The sequence below is a fragment of the Parambassis ranga genome, unplaced genomic scaffold (assembly GCF_900634625.1).
Source record: "Parambassis ranga unplaced genomic scaffold, fParRan2.1 scaffold_65_arrow_ctg1, whole genome shotgun sequence".
NCBI classification, from domain to species: Eukaryota; Metazoa; Chordata; class Actinopteri; family Ambassidae; genus Parambassis; species Parambassis ranga.
Genome location: NW_021144809.1, coordinates 236,443 through 253,971, shown reverse-complemented (window position 1 = coordinate 253,971; position 17,529 = coordinate 236,443). Strand labels below are relative to the sequence as shown.

Sequence of the window (17,529 nt, the reverse complement as noted above, 5' to 3'; positions counted from 1 at the left end):
GAGCATCATCACTGTCAGTGGTCTCAGGTCAGGTCACATGATGCAGGAGCTTCCTGCCCGTGAACCAGACCAGTTTGACTCAGAGACCAGCAGAAACACACCGACCCTGCTGAGGACAGTCAGAGGTCAAAGGTCACACTGACCGGTTTCATCAGGGACGACAGCAGAACACAAACAAACACACACACACTGACAGACACACACACTGACAAACACACACACTGACAAACACACACACTGACAAACACACACTGACAAACAGACACACACTGACAAACACACACACACACTGACAAACACACACACTGACAGACACACACACATTGACAGACACACACTGACAAACACACACTGACAAACACACACACAGACACAGACGAACACACTGACAAACACACACACAGACACACACACACACACTGACAAACAGACACACACTGACGAACACAAACACACACACTGACAAACAGACACTGACAAACAGACACACACACACACACACTGACAAACAGACACACACACACACTGACAAACACACACTGACAAACACACTGACAAACACACACTGACAAACACACACACAGACACACACTCACACACAGACGAACACACTGACAAACACACACACAGACACACACACACACACTGACAAACACACACACAGACACACACTGACAAACACACACACACACACACTGACAAACAGACACATACTGACAAACACACACACACACTGACAAACACACACACTGACAAACACACGCACTGACAAACACACACAGATGAACAAACACACTGACAAACACACACACACACACACAAACAAACACACTGACAAACACAGACACACACACACACAGACACACACACACACACTGACAAACAGACACACACTGACGAACACAAACACACACACTGACAAACAGACACTGACAAACAGACACACACACACACACACTGACAAACAGACACACACACACACTGACAAACACACACTGACAAACACACTGACAAACACACACTGACAAACACAGACACACACTCACACACAGACGAACACACTGACAAACACACACACAGACACACACACACACACTGACAAACACACACACAGACACACACACACACACTGACAAACACACACACAGACACACACTGACAAACACACACTGACAAACACACACACACACACTGACAAACACACACTGACAAACACACACACACACACTGACAAACACACACTGACAAACAGACACATACTGACAAACACACACACACACTGACAAACACACACACTGACAAACACACACACACACTGACAAACACACACACTGACAAACACACACACTGACAAACACACACAGATGAACAAACACACTGACAAACACACACAGATGAACAAACACACTGACAAACACACACACACACACACACACACAAACACACACACAGACACACACACACAGACAAACACACACACTGACAAACACACAGACACACACACACACACAGACACACACTCACACACAGACGAACACACATACACACAGACGAACACACATACACACAGACACACACACACACACACAGACACACACACACTGACAAACACACACTGACAAACAGACACACACTCACACACAGACGAACACACACACACACACAGACACACTGACACACACAGACGAACACACTGACAAAGACAAATATAATGATAGGGTGATAACAGCGTCTCACCTTCTCTCTTCAGCGGCATGTCGTCTCTGATCCACACAAATCCTCTTTAGGGATTTTACAAACACACAGAGTGCATGCTGGGTAATGAAGTCCTAATCCCTCCATGGCTGTCAGTCTTCACAGAGGACCCGCCCACCCCAACCCAATGTCCTGACACAGGATTGGTTGCGTCAGTCTGATTGACGGCTCAGAGTTATTTACAGTAAATAGGATTTAACTAACTAAACATGTAATAAACAAACATAGTAACAGAGTGTGTGTAATTAATAAAACACACTTCAACAAAAAAGTGTCAGAAATGAGTTTTATGAGCTGAGCGGCAGCCTCCGGGCTCAGACTGGAAGTGTCCGAACTTGTAGTTCCTGCTGCAGCCACTGGGGGCTGGCTCCAGCAGCGAGCCATCTCCCATAGACTCCCATGTTAAAATGAAATGTTCACAGCCTGGTACATAAACCACGCTGGTCTCAGATGGCTCTCTTCTAGTGGCAGCTGTACAGGGGGAATTTTAACTCTCTTGTTTTAATTATATTCAGACTTAAATTACACAGAATTTTGGTGTGACAGGTGACAGGTGGTTGCCGTATCACAGCGTGACTTTCCTGATTCGGTGATGGCTCAGCTCCACTTGTCCTCTCTTTGTCTGTATTTGGAGTTGTATCACAAATAAAAAGCACCTGGGTAACAGGTTTCCAGTCTTCAGTGAAGATGTTTGTGGTTCCTGTTGTTTGGGCCCTGCTGCCTCTTCTCTCTCTTGGCCCCCGGCTGCTGCTGCAGTTCTTTTTTGAGCTTCATCACCACTGGAGGCCGGCGTTTTGAGCCGTGGATCCAGTGTGCTGCTTCTGACAGCAGAACCCACTCACTCCACCCGTGGACTCTGGTCTGGTCCTCTGCACACATAAACAATAAGTTACGACTGGTTGTGTTGAGTATATATGGCCCCATGTAGTGCTCGGTGTGTTCATCAATGCATCATGAACATAGTGTTTGAAGCTGTCCCTCCTCCATGGGGTCAGTGCAGCATGTTCAGACCTTTCAGACTCCGTCATCTTCTGTCTCCGTTAATGACGTCATTGCTGTTATTAAATTAAACGAGCCGATCTCTAACGTTGTTAGTTATCATTTGTGCCGTTATAGTTTTGTGGTAAACATTAATAAACAGCCGGTCGTGCTGCGTTCTTTAAACCATCTTTATATATTCATCTTCTGTTCCCAGTGTTCTGGTCGGTCTGCACAATGCATGATGGGACATATCGCTGGTTGCAGTGACCATGGGATGGACACTACTTCTCATGATGCATTGTGGGATACACTGAGGGCCTATCTATCATTTCTCACTAAGAATTCGGACCGCTCTACAACATGGCGGAGGCTCTGTACAGGAGCATATGTAGTGACAGGGAGTGATTCGATGGTCACTACATCAGCAGCATTTACCATCATGACCTGCGACAAGAACAGAAGCTCCTGACCTAACCTACCAATATGATGGAGGTCATGGATTGGACAGAGACCATGATGATGTCACCACTGAGCAGAGGCGGCTGTGGATGATGATGATGAGTCCTCACATCTTCATCATGCCAGCAGAAACACAGTGAGAAGCACCACCATTCACCGTTCCTGTCAGTTTGACTTTACTTACTTCTTATTTCTTATATTTGTGTTGGGACCTGTGGGTAAGCCAGCCCTCAGTTTTACCTCTCAGGTCGACATTGTCCGTCTTGAGTGTGTAAACATGTTTGGACATTAAACACATCTGTGTTCACTGACTCGGCAGTGAATGTGTGACCATCTCTATGATCCTCAATCACCTGTGACTCTCTGTTCACTGCAAGTCAGAATTCAGGGTAAAACCACCCTGAGGCTCACGGGAGAGATTACACTTCCTGCGACGGTAAAGTGCGCTAAACTTTAATGTTTCTTATTAAAACTTTAATGCACGCTCTGGCTGTGTACGGTAGCGCCTGTCGTCGTTTAATATCTGCAGGAAGTCTGTAGTTTGACCGTTAAACCGCAGTTTGTAGCCTGTGGCTAGCTTTGTAATCAGGCAGCGCTCCGGACGCCTCTCTCCTTTGGAGGTCCTCCCACCTCTGTAGGCAGAGACCAATCACACGACCGCACTGCCACTAATGTCCTCTGATTGGTCACTGCTCAGCAGAGGCGGTGGCTCAGCTTAGCAGGCGATTGGCTGGTTTAGATGTCACTCACCAGGCCTTACTTGTGGCTTATAAACCGTGCTTCTGGTTCCAGAGCAGGGCGAGAGGAGCTAGCAGTTAGCATGTGGAGGCAGCTAGACTGTGACAGTTTGGTGCAGCCACAACTCATGAAACCGCGGACACACTAACACACGCGTGTACGTGTACAGTGATGCGGCGTGGGCTCGTCATCGCGCACAGAGCGGGTTCACGCTGTGTTTTAGTAGTTTGTTTAGAGAAGCGTGTGCGTGTTAGCTGCACAGAGGAGGCTAGCTGCAGAAGCTAACTGTTTACCTGCTTGTGGCTTGTTAAATTATTCATGATGGCACTCCGGGATTGGCGGAATGAGCAGCAAGGGTGGAGATAGGACGGGTAAGCCACGACACACACACACACACACACACACTCTGTGGGTTAAACTGTTACCTTTCAAAATAAAAGCATATAGCTTGCATGTGGGGAACCCCACTCTGATTTTTATTTGTGTAAAACTTCCTGTAACACTGAAATAAGACTTTATTTTCTCTTTTCAATAGATTGTCTGTTTGAGTGGCAGGTTGAAAATGGATTATTCTGTGTTCTGTTGTCTTCTGTCTGGTCACAGGCCCTTGAATCTGATTGGCTCCTCTCCCTTCAGATTGCTATAATTGGCTGATTGTGCCTCAGGTTGAAAATGATCAAGATGTCATTGGATAAAGAGACTCTCCTTCCACACGAGGAGCCCATTAAAGTCAGCCCCGCCTACCCATCTTCTATCAGCCTATCAGAGCACACACCACTGGCTAAGGCCCGCCCCCCCGTCCGTCCAAAAAATGGTCCTCAGCCCCCTGCCAGCAGTCAGCCCACGCTTCCTGTCCCGCCTCTGCCTCCACAACGTATCGGGAAGAGGCGGTATTCTATGGGGGTCAGCCTCAAGGGGCTCACCAAGCGCCGTCGCCGTGCCAACAGCGACAGCCAATCAGAGCCTGTCCTGCCGAGTAATTTCCTGTTGGGCGGGAACATCTTTGACCCACTGAACCTGAACTCGCTCCTGGATGAAGACGTGAACAGGTGAGGCGTGCTGATGGTCAGACATGATCAGCGTCCTGTGTGAACTGATGGTGGTTTACTGAATAACCTCCGCTCTCCTCAGGGCAACCAATCAGGAGACGCCAAAGTGTTCGCCCCTTCCCCGGCGTGGTGGAGACCCTGTAGAGATCCTTGTTCCTCGTGACATCACCGACCCATTGAACCTGAAAGGAGAGGGAGGGGACGGGGAGGGCGAGGGGAGAGTCCTGCTGTCCCCTCTGAAGTCCAGGAGGAGACACAGGAACCGACACCATGGGGGAGGAGGGGGAGCATCAGAGGGAGAGAGGGAGGTGATACCAGCTCGACTGTTCCCTCCCACAGCTGGACTGACAGGTGAGTCTGCAGTTCCTCTGCTGTCCCGAGAGGGCGCTGTTCCCTTAAATACCCTGCTGGCTGTTGGTTTATGATACTGACGATGTGTGCAGTTCCTCTGCTGACCAGAGAGGGCAGCGTTACTGCGTCTCCTCTCCCCTGTGAGCTCAACACGGCTATTACCTGTCGAGATGATGTAGCTCCACCCCCCATCCTGCCTAGAAGACACACCCACCCCCCACCTGGGTCTGCCCAAAGGCCTGGGAACCAAGGCGATGGTCGCCACCGGAGACGGCGACGTACCACTTCAACAAGATCAGCAGAAGGTGGAGCGAATTCTGTCCCCATGGGTCCCCATCAGCCAACCAAATTCCAGACACCAGTGATGGGAGGGGCTAAACTGAGCAGGTGCGTTGTACACTGATGTCAAAACCCTGTCAGCTGATTGGATGACCAGGCACGTGTCTATGGAAGCAGCTTCCAGTTCTGGAGGCAGGGACCGCCTCCACCTTTAGTCCAGACTAGAACCTTTCTGTTTAGTATAACTCGTCTGTAGTGTGCAGAGAGGTCACTTGTAGATATGGCCTCAGCCACAGGCAGCACAGGGCCGATAAGTTACCTGTATAATAATTAAATAACATTTAGCCTGCTGCAGGTCAGGACACACACATGACCCACTGAGCAGTTCGCTGTCCCTCTCACCTCTCCTCTATTCTCATTAGCTGAGTTCAGACCCCCCTTATGTTGAACTGGATGTCTGAGCTGCCTCCCTCTGCAGGTGTGGAGGACCTCAGCCCAGCTCTGCTTGGCCACCAGCGAGGAAGAGGAAGGACAAACATCGCTACCAGTACGGCAACTGCAGCCGTTACTACGGCTACCATGGTTTCTACGGCGATGGCTGGGAGGGGCGGGTCGGTGCAGAGGAGGACCTGCGGCTCCGGTTCCTGGAAGCTGATTGGTTCAGAGACAAGACTGTGCTTGATGTGGGCTGTGGTGCTGGTCACATGACACTGGCTGTTGCCCGAAGATTTAACCCCGCGCACATCCTGGGGGTGGAGCTAGACAAACAACTGGTCCATGCCGCCAAGCAGAACATCAGGCACTTCCTGTCACATGACCTGATGGTGGAACACAGAAAGAGGACCGCTCCTGTTGGGGAGGGCCACGAGGAGGAGGAGGAGGTGATGGAGGAGTTCCGGCAGGCTCTCTCCCTCCTCTCCTTCCCCCTGTCCTTCCGGGTGAGTCGGGGTCCTCTCTCTGCTCCACCCCTCCTCCTACCCCCTCCATCCTCCTCTAGGTTCCCAAACAACGTCACCTTCCTTCAGGTGAGTCACCCTTAACTTGCTCCGAGTAGGTCTGGATGTCTCCATAGTTACCATGACTCCTCCCACAGGGCGACTATGTGTCAGAGCAGGAGGTGTGGCCTGGGTGCGGTCAGTATGATGTCATCATGTGTCTGGGTGTGACTAAGTGGGTGCAGCTGCAGGGAGGTGACGGAGGCGTGGTCAGACTCTTCAGACGGGCCTATCAGAGCCTGTCGCCGGGCGGACTGTTCATCCTGGAGTCCCAGCCGTGGACCAGCTACACCCGAAGCAAGAGAGTCTCGGTAAGACGGTGGACGTAAAACCGAGGGCACAGACGTGAGACGGTGCCTCTTGAAAAGTAGCATCACTGCTTTTAGAGATATGTCCCATCATGCATGCAAACGTTTAAAGGCACAAGTTATTGCTAACAGAGATTGTTTAGCCGGCAGAGATCGGCTCCTTTAATTTGCGACAGCAATGACGTCATTAACGGCGACCGACAATCACGGAGGTAGAGACCGAAACGTTGAAGATGCTTTGACACTGTGTGGCGTTGTTCACTGTGTGGTGCCTACACTGAACTCTATATGGGAGTGATTTCAAACACAGCCTGGGTTTCCACGCACAGCAGTAATCAGACACTGTTACTAATTAGCATAAGGTCATATTCAGCGTGAACAATGGAATCAGGTCGACAGGTGAAGCATGCAGATCTTTGTCATTCTGTTACAGCGTGTACTCGGGCTGGGCGGTAACCATCAAACGTCCCTCACATTGTCCCGGTATACGGACATGCCAGGCACAAGCCTCTGCTTTCCAATACAAAGATTGTAATTGAAGCTGTGACATTCTTATAGGGGTGGAGCGGGTCACTAAATCCACGGTTCGGTTCGTGTCACGGTTCTGAGGTCATGGTTTTAGGTTCGGTTCACAGTGTTGAGGTTTTTTCTACTTTAACACTCTGGAAACACCAGATGATCATAAAATATATATCCTGTTTATCCAACATTCAACATATTAAGAGTCAGGTCAGTGTTTCCATCATTACATCAGGTCTATTCATTTCTTTTTCATTTCTATATAGCTCCAGATCATAACAGAAGACATTTAAGAACCTTTCCTATAGAACAGGTCTACACCTGGTTCTGTATTAAACACTGAACAGCTCATGGTATTGATCTGCGCTGCTGTCTGCGCACAGAGGCCCGATGTACACACAGACACACACACACAGACACACACCATTACTGATGTCTGTGTTTTTATTGTATGTTTGCCATTGAAATATATTATTTACATCCCGCTCTGTGAGCACTGACGGGACCAGCTGCAGCTTTGAACGGTTGGACTCAGAGTGCTGTGGGTCTCTGCTGCAGCTGAACCTGCTGCTGAAGCTACAGACTGACCGGCTGAGTGTTTTGAGGCGGGGAAGGAGCTCACGGCCGCTCCTTGTCGAGGACAGTAGCTGATTGCAGGATGATTTCACATCAGTCTCCAAACGTCACCAGAGAGTCACTAGTTGCTTTGGATTAAAAAAAAAGTTTTGAAAAGTCACCAAATGTAGTGAGAGACGCCAAGTTGCCATTACTTGATGTGCATGTCCAGAACCGAACAGAACACGTGTACCGAACGGTACGAACGGCATGTCATTGATCATTTTAAGCTCCATAAATTCTGATCGTTTTCCGCTGCCAATGGAAACAACTGAAATGATAAATGCAGGCTCAGACAGCACCAAGCTGTAGTCAAAGTAAAATATATCATACTACTGAAACTGAAGATCCAACCACACACGGCATCAAGTGAAATGTGTTTAACATTTGATCCTTCTCTGCTGTATAAGTGGATGATACCACTGCCTGTGTGCCCCGCGGTACACCTTAACACCTTAACACCTTAACACCTTAACACTGCCCAACCCTAGCGTGTACACACCTTACTGGCACCACAGCATTTTACAGGGGTTGAACTGACAGTTTGGAGATGAGAAGTTCTCAGTTATTACAAACAGCTGCCCCCCCCATGGTGAGAGCTATGAGTCAGGACCTGTGATGTTATTAACCAGACACAGTGCAACATGTCTGCTGCTGCACATCTTCTTAATGTGATGTCACTTTGTTTTAAGGAGACGACGTTTCGTCACTTCAGGACTTTGAGGCTCAGACCAGAACAGTTCACCTCCTACCTGACTGACAGTGTGGGCTTCAGCTCATACAGGCTCATCAAACACACAGGTACACACAGACACACACACACAGACGCACACAGGTTCACACACACACAGACACACACACTCACACAGGTTCACACACACACACTCACACAGGTACACACACACACACACACAGGTTCACACACACACAGACACACACAGACAGACACACACAGACAGACACACAGACACACACACACACACACACAGACAGACACACACAGACACACACACACACACAGACAGACACACACACACAGGTACACACACACACAGGTACACACACACACACACACACACAGACACACACACAGACAGACAGACACACACACAGGTTCACACACACACAGACAGACACACACACAGACAGACACACACACACACAGGTTCACACACACACACACAGACACACACACACAGACAGACACACACACACACACACACACACACAGGTTCACACACACACACAGACAGACACACAGACAGACACACACACACACACACTCACTCCCTGTGATTTTGTGTGTGGTCTGAGCTGTGTGTTCTCGTCGTCCAGGTAACCAGCGTCCCATCTACCTGTTCCACAAAGGCCCCGGACAGAGGAAGTGACGGGTGTGACGCCTCGGAGGCCTCCTGCTGTCCTCTGGTTACCACGGTAACAGCCTGACAGGACGTTGATGATGTGAACCTCAGACTGATTCACAGCACAAAGACTGCACCTGATTGGACAGCAGGGCTCCTTCTGTGGATGTGATTGGCTGGCACAGGCCCGATGTGCCAATGCAAAGGATTGTGGGTGTTTGTGCTCGCCATTACAACGCAGTCACATGAAGGTCAGGCTGAAAGAGGAAGTGATGTCATGGCTCAGATGCAGGGAATCGGGTGGATATTGATCAGATTGATCACAGACTGTAAACTGTGTGATGACGTTCAAACATGGAGGACACGCTCCGGTCCTGTTGACATCACATGATCCAACCTGAGAGCAGCTGGACATGAAACAGGAACACAGTCCGCCTCAGGGGCAGGATAGACCTGACGCCTGATTGGACGGAGGCAGACAGGAAGTGTCTCAAATTATTTCTTTTTTCGAGTTTTGTCTTTGAGAATAAAGATTCAGTTTGTTTAAATCGAGGCTGCCGTCGTTTAATGATGAGACCTGGAGTGATGCATGCTGGTCCTGCTTAGAAATGGAGTTTTAAAGAGGCGCTGCATTTTTATCGAGTGTCCAGAGCGACATCAGTCCCCACCAGACGTGTTTCTGAAGCGTGACGTGTCTGTGTGTGTCCTGAGAGTCCCCGTCACGCTGTAGTCTGCCTGGTCACCTCATGTCCTCCACATGCATCAGGCCGGCTCACAGCAGTAACTCAAACCTGTTAATCCCTCAACACGCTGCGCTTCGAGGACGCTTCAGAAAGGTGGAGCTGTGCGGCTGGTGTGAATCCAGCTCCATGGTGCATCAACGGTTAAATGTGTCAATTTAAATTCCACCAGACGCTGCACAGAGTCCAGGACTTCATGCTGTGGACGACTGAGACACTTGGAGGACTGTCTGTGGGGAGTCCCCACTGCAGAGGGTGAATTTGTTACTGTATGATGTTATTGAGGTTTATAAAGCACGAACAGAACAGTCAGGTAGTGATGTCTGTTTATGACGTCTTTCCTGAGACGAGCTACAGGATGTTTAATGGTCTTTAAAGGGACCAGTGCTGCAGTGTGAGCCGGTCCATGTTCAGAGGACCAGCTCTCAGACTGAATCTTTCCACATTCGGCCAGCCGTCCACAGGAGGAGGGTCAGGCTGGAGGAACAGCTTCCTTTGCAGGATCATGGTTCTTGATCTGGTCCTCTTAACTGCAGTGAGGCCCTTCACTGACAGTAACAGCACTGATAACTCTTAGACCAATACAGGTGTAACACACAGTACAGTGAGGACTTACACTGTCCTCACTTCCTGTCCTTCATTAAAGACGATGAACTGTGTTCAGTAGAGCCCTCACCTCTGCTCCCTTTGGCTCTGAACTTTGAGTCTTGTGTTCTTGCTGTCTGCTTTGCTACAGTGGGTCACGGGTCCAGTAGTTCCTGTCCAGCGGCGGAGGACAGACCACACAGTCCCTTCGGGTCCTCTGCTGCGTTCCTGCAGAGACGTGGACCGTTGTCCCAGTGGACAGTGGTGTTTGAAGTGTGCTTCCTCCCCTCCTCACTCCCCTCCTGGGGGACTCTATGTCCAGGCAGGTCTCAGTGTTTGGTCCTCGTGTGGTATCATAGACATGGACCTGGCCACATGGATCTGTCTGTATTTGTAGAACTAGGAGAGGTAGAACACCGGCTGATCTGCAGGGTTTTTATTTATTATGTTTTAATCTCATAACTGATTGAGTTTAGTTACAAAGAGACTACATGAGGTCACACGGTGAATACAGAGCGCCAGCTGTGTGTAAATATTATCTGTTTGTGACGCGACCACATGGAGGCGCTGTTCTGTCCCTCTGTAACAGGTGCTTTCAGTGATCAGAACAGGTTTGGTTCTGCTCTATCAGGCCACGCCTCCTGGACTTTGTTGACAGAAACATGGCGGCTGATTGGTCGTTTGTGTTTAAACAGGGTGATAAACAAACAGGTGCCTAAAAATGACATCACTCAGATAAGTTCATTGATTGACGGGTGGACTGTCACAGCCCCAGTTCCAGCTCCACCTCGTCTCCATGGTGACCGAGGCCTGGCAGGTCAAAGGTCAGCCGCCCCTCCATGCTGTCGTCTGACAGTCGTGGGAGCTCGTGGTTCTCTCCAGCTCCGCCTTCTCCACCCGCTGCCCCGATCACATGTCCTTCTTCATCAGCCACGCCCCCCTCTCGTCTGGCCCCGCCCACTCCGGGACGTCTGCCATCGTCTCTGTGTCGAGGGCGACTCAGGAGGTGGTGGAAGGTCAACAGCAGGGCCTGTGGGGAGGGGGCGGAGCTTAATCTGAGTCTGTTCTGTTGTAAACTTTGATTAATTAGAATCTGGATCTGTGCGGGCCCCGAGGGCCGCGGTGACACCATGTGTTAACATTGGTTAAATGTGGTGATGTCATGATGATGTCACCCTGTGTCTGGTCTCCACGCTGTCGTCTGCGGTGTCTTCCCCTTCGTCTCTCTTCCCCGCTGTCCTCCCCAGTAAAACCAGTTCACTGAGCCACAGAGTGACGTTACTGGGAGAGCCCTCTGAGCTCTGGACACACACACACGCACACACACACATGTACAAACACACACACACACACGCACACACAAACACGCACACACACGTGTACACACACACACACACAGCCATGATTGTAGTGAAACCTTTAAATGGTTAAAATAAAGTTTATTTAAATTTGTGTGAGGACTCACCTCCTGAGAGGAGTCCAGCTGCTCCACCGCCTGCAGGACGTGACATCACACATCAACAGGCAAAACTCTGTGTGTGTGTCGATATTCAGCTGTGTGTGTGTGTCTTTATGTGTGTGTCTGTGTGTGTGTGTCTATATGTGTGTGTATCTATATGTGTATATGCATCTGTGTGTGTGTTTATATGTATGTATCTGTGTGTGTGTGTGTGTATCTGTGTGTGTATCTATATGTGTATATGCATCTGTGTGTGTGTGTCTATATGTGTGTATCTGTGTGTGTCTGTGTGTGTGTATCTGTGTGTGTGTGTCTATATGTATGTATCTGTGTGTATGTGTGTGTGTCTATATGTGTGTATGTGTGTGTGTGTGTGTATCTATATGTGTATATGCATCTGTGTGTGTGTGTGTCTATATGTGTGTATCTGTGTGTGTGTGTGTCTATATGTGTGTATCTGTGTGTGTGTGTATCTTTATGTATCTGTGTGTCTATATGTGTGTATCTGTGTGTATCTGTGTATCTGTGTGTGTGTGTTACCGTGTTCTCCAGGTTTGGCCGTGCCCTCACTTCTTGACGACCCTGTAAAGATGGTCACATGGTGCTCTGATGATCTTCTGTCATTCATATTTTCATCAAAATAAGGAAATACTCAGGTGACCTCTGAACTGTGGCTGGACTCGGAGGAAGACGATGAAGACGATGAAGAGGAAGAAGAAGTGTCCGGCTGAGGGACACCAGGGGTGGCAGAAACCTGCAGACACACAACAACACACAACAACGGTAAACAAAGCACCGGAAGGTGAAGACACAGGAAACGCCGCTGATACAGTCATGTGTTCATTTGACTCACTGCTGTCTGGTCCAGCTGTTCTTGAAGTTGAAGGATGTTCTGTTCTCCTGGCAACTACACACACACACACACACACACACACACACACACACACGCACACTCAGAGTCATAAATATTGACCAGCTGATCAGGTTCTCACGTTCTTACAGGAGCAGCCTGGTTCTGGTCCAGCAGACTGAGGATCAGTAGAATGGTCCACATCCTGAACAGGTCCGTCCTGACACTTCAGGTCTGCGAGGGGTCCGGCAGGTTCTGACTCTGGCTCGGATTCTTCGTTCTTATAGTGAGTCTTCACAGGAAGTGATCTGTCATCATGTCTCTGTCTGTCCCCGCCCCCCTCCTACTGACAGCCCACAACCACCACAACAACAACAGGCTGATTTACACTGACAGTGTGTGTGTCTGTCCATGCTCCTTTAAACCTGTCCACAGAGTCTGTGTGAGACAAACATGGAGAAACTGAAGTACACTCAGGAGACACTCATGTCCACATAGGGTGGGTGTGTGAGAGACTCGTATCTGTGTGGTGAACCAACAACACATTCAGCTGACAGTAAACACATTTCACAACAGCAGGATTTACTGCTCACACAGACACACACAGACAGACACACACAGAGACACACAGACAGTCAGACACACACAGTCAGACACAGACACACACACGCACACAGTCAGACACACAGACACACTCTCTCTCTCTCAGACGCCCACACAGAGCCAGGGATTTAAAACTTGTATTTAATATTTGCTCATTCACACTGTCGGCATGTTAAGCCCCGCCCACACACACTGACTGTCCAATCACAGCTCAGCAGCTCTCACAAACGGTTCGAGTTCAGTCACTGTGTGACATCACAGTGTGACATCACTGCAGCAGTTCTCATCAATACTCTGACGTGTCCTCTGCATCCTTTAGGTCCTTCAGGACATTTTGTCCAGAGTCAGTAATCAGACTCATCAAACTGATTGATCGGCCATCAGAGGAGTCGGATCAGTGGAGCTCCTTCTGGTCCTGATATCCCCTGTTTGATCCTGGACCTGAACTCTGTCTGCAGAGGAGACAGGAGACAGTAAGACAGACAGACAGGAGACAGATAAAATGCTGTGTTTTTACACTGACCTTTGACCAGGGTCACCACTCTCAGGGTCAGACTGAGGTCTCCAGTCCTCAGCAGGTCTTCATTCATCTCTGTTCTGTTTCTGTAAACCTGGTGCTGGTCTGCAGGTCGGTCAGAGCCGTTCTCATACACGTGGACCTTCCTGCTGTCTCTGTCCCTCCACTCCACTCTGGTGTCTCCAGGCAGGTCAGCGGTGGTTTTAAATGGCAGCTGGACAGACTCCACCCCTGAGTCCACCTCCACCTGGCAGTCTGGAGGACAACAAAGACCAACATGAGCTGTACAGACAGCAGCAGGTTGTGCTGTCTCACAGCAGCCAACAAGACAGACATGTCTGACAGAAGTTGGACTCACTGATGACTTTCAGCAGCACCGTTTTCTTTCTCTTGATCCCCTTGCTGTCGACTCTGCAGATGTATCGTCCACTGTCTCTGTCTGTGGGGTATTTCAGGGTCAGACTGAGGTCTCCGGTTTTCAGCGGGTCTTTTTTCATCTCTGTTCGGTCTCTGTAAAACTGGTTCTGTTCTGCAGGTTGGTCCAGGTCCTGGGGTTTTTTGTGGACAGTCATTGGTGGTTCAGGCTCATAGCGCCACCATTCCAATTCAGCACCTTCAGGCAGGTCAGCGGTGGTTTGGAACGGCAGCTGGACAGACTCTGCCCCCTCCTCCACCGCCACCTGGTGGACTGAGAGACAGCAAAGACAACATGAGCTGCACAGACCGCAGGGGGCCCAGGCTTGGTAAACAGCCACCACACTGACCCAGTCCGTCCCTGACATTCTCAGACGCTGTGTCTGTCAGTAGTGCTGGTTGGGGTCTGCAATATTCTTGACTGTGGTGAAAGAAGGGATAGTGACTCTGTTTTAGGACTTGGGAGGAAGAGGACTTCTGAAGACCTGAAGACACGTGCCTGGTGGTGACTTCTGGCAGCACAGTTTAAATAATCTTAGAACACCTTGGGGGCTCCCTCAAGAACTGGGTGAGGTAGGGCTGTTTTATGGGCTTAAAGTTCTTGTCCAGGCACACATTCAAACCTCGTCCTTGTTGCCTGCATTTTGTTTCAAGTAGTTGCTGTATTGCTCCAGTGGGCGTCCCATCACGAGTCCCTGCTCTTATTAACCTCCACCGGCTCGGCGGTCCTGTTCTGTGGGACCTTCTTTTCTCTCACCTTCCTATTGACTTACTGATACAGATATCTCCTACAGAGAACCTGTCTTTTACAGGGATCTTGGTTGAACTGGACCCTTGTTATAGTGCATAAACATCAGAACTCACTCAGTGCTCCACAGGTTTCAGCTCATCAGGGACTAGTGGGACTAAGACAACATAACCATGAAAGCTCAAACTTTTTGTGCTACTGACCTTTGACTTTGAGCTTCACCTGCTTCATCATCAGGACCTTTCCGTCCCTGCTGTAGACGGTGCAGGTGTAGGTGTGGTTGTCTCTATCTGTGGGGTGTTTCAGGGTCAGACTGAGGTCTCCAGTCTTCAGCGGGTCTTCATTCATCTTTGTTCTGTTTCTGTAAAACGGGTCCTGGTCTTCAGTCTTTTCAGGGTGGTTCTCAAACACATGGACCATCGTGGTCCAGATGTAAATGTAACTCCACTCCACTCTGGCACCTTCAGGCAGGTGAACTGTTTTAAATGGCAGCTGGACAGACTCCACCCCTGAATCCACCTCCACCTGGGGGACTGAGAGACAACAAAGACTAACATGAGCTGCACAGACAGCAGCAGCAGCACTGAGCACATGTTCTGTTGCTTTGTGTTCAGCTGCAGGACAGGGACTCATTGGTCACTAGTCCCATGGTCACATGGTACCTACTGTCAGATTTTGAACTGAAAACATCTGAAAGTCTACCAAATACTACTGAGACCTGTATCTGCAGCACTGACCTCTGACATGCAGCTTCACTTGTTTCTCCATCAGGACGTTTTTGTCCCTGTTGTACACGGTGCAGGTGTAGGTGTCGTTGTCTCCATCTGTGGGGTATTTCAGGGTCAGACTGAGGTCTCCGGGTTTCCGAAGTTTCCTCATCATCTTTGTTCGGCCTCTGTAAAACCAGTGCTGGTCTGCAGGTCGGTCAGAGCCGCTCTCATACACGTGGACCGGCCTGTCTTTACTGTCCTTCCACTGCACTTTAGCGACTTCATACAGGTGAGCTATGGTTTTGCAGGGCAGCTGGACAGACTCCACCCCTGAATCCACCGCAACCTGGTAGACTGAGAGACAACAAAGACCAACATGAGCTGCACAGTCACCAGCACCGAGTTCTGTGCTGTACTTTGACCTGCAGACTGCGGGTCACAGGGGGCGTACCTTTCATAAAATAGGGCCTGAAATACACAGCAGAGCCCACGATGACACCAACAGTGAGGAAAAGAAGAACCAGCAGAACTGTGACCCAGGCGGGGACTGGAAACACAAACATCACATAATGCTACAACAACACCTCTGTCTGAGGATTTTACCTCAAGGAGGTCTGGACTAACCTCCAACCCTCTGGACCTGCAGCTGTACTTCAGTCCGGCTCAGTTCAACTCCAAGCCTGCGGACGGTGCAGGTGAAGGTGCTGCTGTCAAAGGTGCTGGGTGCCCTCAGGGTGAGGGCCAGGTCTCCAGACTCCAGAGCGTCCATGTTCATGGATGTTCGGCCGCTGTAATGCTGGTTTTGGTTCTGCAGGCCATCGCCTTGCTGTCTGCGCAGGTGAACTGTGCTGGGGTTCAGGTCATGGCGACTCCACACCACTGTGAGGTGGTTCACGTCCAAAGTCTTAAAGTTGCAGGGCAGCAGAACAGACGTCGTCCCTTCCCACACCTCCACACCCGAGGCATAATGGGAAACTGTGGAGTTAAAAACACAGATGTTCTGGTGCTGGACAGGTTTGGGGTCTTTGGATGAGGATCATGTGATCATCTGTCTGCAGCTCCTCCACCGCCAGGCTCATATCTGACACCTGTGGATCTATGACAGGTCCTCACAAGTGCAGTGAAACTCAGGCAGCTCAGCGTTGCCTCACCTGTCTGAGGAACTCACCCCAACCAGTCTGACAGGAACATGGTGTGTGTGTGTGTGTGTGTGTGTGTGTGTGTGTGTGTGTGTGTGTGTTCCTACCGAGAATCATAAACAGCACAAACATCTTCGAACAGCCACAGTCTCCTTCAATCAGCTTCTGACTGATCAATATTAATTAATTAATAATGAATCCACAGGTGTTAACTAGCTGCTCTTCTCACACACACACACACACACACACCTTTACTTTTCCGTCTGAACGTCCGTGCTGCATTCAGGAAGTAGAAACAAATTCAGGAAGGTGGAGTCAGAGGCAGGTCTGTGGCCTCCCACATACAGCGTCGCC

The 17,529-nt window shown here is 49.7% G+C and overlaps 4 protein-coding genes across 5 annotated transcripts in view; 1 reads left to right on the top strand and 3 right to left on the bottom strand.

Annotated features, from left to right (window-relative positions):
• LOC114431266 (disks large homolog 4-like) overlaps nt 1-1,756 on the bottom strand; it is a 19,132-nt gene extending 17,376 nt beyond the window's left edge. The window contains exon 1 of the mRNA XM_028398848.1: nt 1,738-1,756. Within this exon, the coding sequence (XP_028254649.1) occupies nt 1,738-1,756 (19 nt within the window). The remainder of the gene's footprint in view (nt 1-1,737) is intronic.
• Nucleotides 1,757-3,997: 2,241 nt separating this feature from the next.
• On the top strand, nt 3,998-9,889 carry LOC114431279 (7SK snRNA methylphosphate capping enzyme-like). 2 transcript variants are annotated; one of them, XM_028398861.1, is made up of 8 exons: nt 3,998-4,304; nt 4,570-4,982; nt 5,065-5,333; nt 5,426-5,720; nt 6,091-6,637; nt 6,706-6,918; nt 8,742-8,850; nt 9,385-9,889. In XM_028398861.1, the coding sequence occupies exons 2-8, from the start codon at nt 4,606-4,608 to the stop codon at nt 9,435-9,437; spliced, it is 1,863 nt and encodes a 620-aa protein (XP_028254662.1). In that variant the 5' UTR covers nt 3,998-4,304; nt 4,570-4,605; the 3' UTR covers nt 9,438-9,889. The 2 variants fall into 2 exon arrangements, with proteins under 2 accessions (XP_028254662.1, XP_028254661.1); XM_028398860.1 differs by having other exon boundaries at nt 4,537-4,982.
• Nucleotides 9,890-11,156: 1,267 nt separating this feature from the next.
• Nucleotides 11,157-13,663, bottom strand: LOC114431269 (uncharacterized). Its single transcript, XM_028398851.1, has 7 exons — nt 13,195-13,663; nt 13,048-13,101; nt 12,856-12,948; nt 12,735-12,776; nt 12,201-12,230; nt 11,911-12,036; nt 11,157-11,765 (listed from the first exon to the last, which is right to left on the bottom strand). Exons 1-7 carry the CDS (start codon nt 13,246-13,248, stop codon nt 11,499-11,501), a joined length of 666 nt encoding a protein of 221 aa, XP_028254652.1. The 5' UTR covers nt 13,249-13,663; the 3' UTR covers nt 11,157-11,498.
• A 344-nt stretch (nt 13,664-14,007) lies between these two features.
• LOC114431260 (uncharacterized) lies at nt 14,008-17,307 on the bottom strand. The gene is made up of 8 exons (XM_028398836.1): nt 17,283-17,307; nt 16,661-17,011; nt 16,488-16,583; nt 16,064-16,390; nt 15,530-15,859; nt 14,523-14,852; nt 14,171-14,419; nt 14,008-14,099 (listed from the first exon to the last, which is right to left on the bottom strand). Exons 1-8 carry the CDS (start codon nt 17,305-17,307, stop codon nt 14,008-14,010), a joined length of 1,800 nt encoding a protein of 599 aa, XP_028254637.1.
• Nucleotides 17,308-17,529: the final 222 nt, after the last annotated feature.

What these genes read in the sequence shown, in the direction of transcription:
- LOC114431260 (XM_028398836.1), bottom strand. Translation starts at nt 17,307, where the DNA reads ATGTTTGTGCTGTTTATGATTCTCG. An exon ending in AGTGAAGCTGCATGTCAGAG is followed by an intron (nt 15,860 to 16,063) that starts GTCAGTGCTGCA and finishes GTTGTCTCTCAG; the next exon opens with TCCCCCAGGTGGAGGTGGAT. An exon ending in GGTGAAGCTCAAAGTCAAAG is followed by an intron (nt 14,853 to 15,529) that starts GTCAGTAGCACA and finishes GCTGTCTCTCAG; the next exon opens with TCCACCAGGTGGCGGTGGAG.
- LOC114431279 (XM_028398861.1), top strand. Translation starts at nt 4,606, where the DNA reads ATGATCAAGATGTCATTGGATAAAGAGACTCTCCTTCCACACGAGGAG. An exon ending in TCCCACAGCTGGACTGACAG is followed by an intron (nt 5,334 to 5,425) that starts GTGAGTCTGCAG and finishes CGATGTGTGCAG; the next exon opens with TTCCTCTGCTGACCAGAGAG. An exon ending in GGAGGGGCTAAACTGAGCAG is followed by an intron (nt 5,721 to 6,090) that starts GTGCGTTGTACA and finishes CTCCCTCTGCAG; the next exon opens with GTGTGGAGGACCTCAGCCCA.
- LOC114431269 (XM_028398851.1), bottom strand. Translation starts at nt 13,248, where the DNA reads ATGTGGACCATTCTACTGATCCTCAGTCTGCTGGACCAGAACCAGGCT. An exon ending in ACCAGAACCAGGCTGCTCCT is followed by an intron (nt 13,102 to 13,194) that starts GTAAGAACGTGA and finishes GTGTGTGTGTAG; the next exon opens with TTGCCAGGAGAACAGAACAT. An exon ending in AACAGCTGGACCAGACAGCA is followed by an intron (nt 12,949 to 13,047) that starts GTGAGTCAAATG and finishes GTGTGTCTGCAG; the next exon opens with GTTTCTGCCACCCCTGGTGT.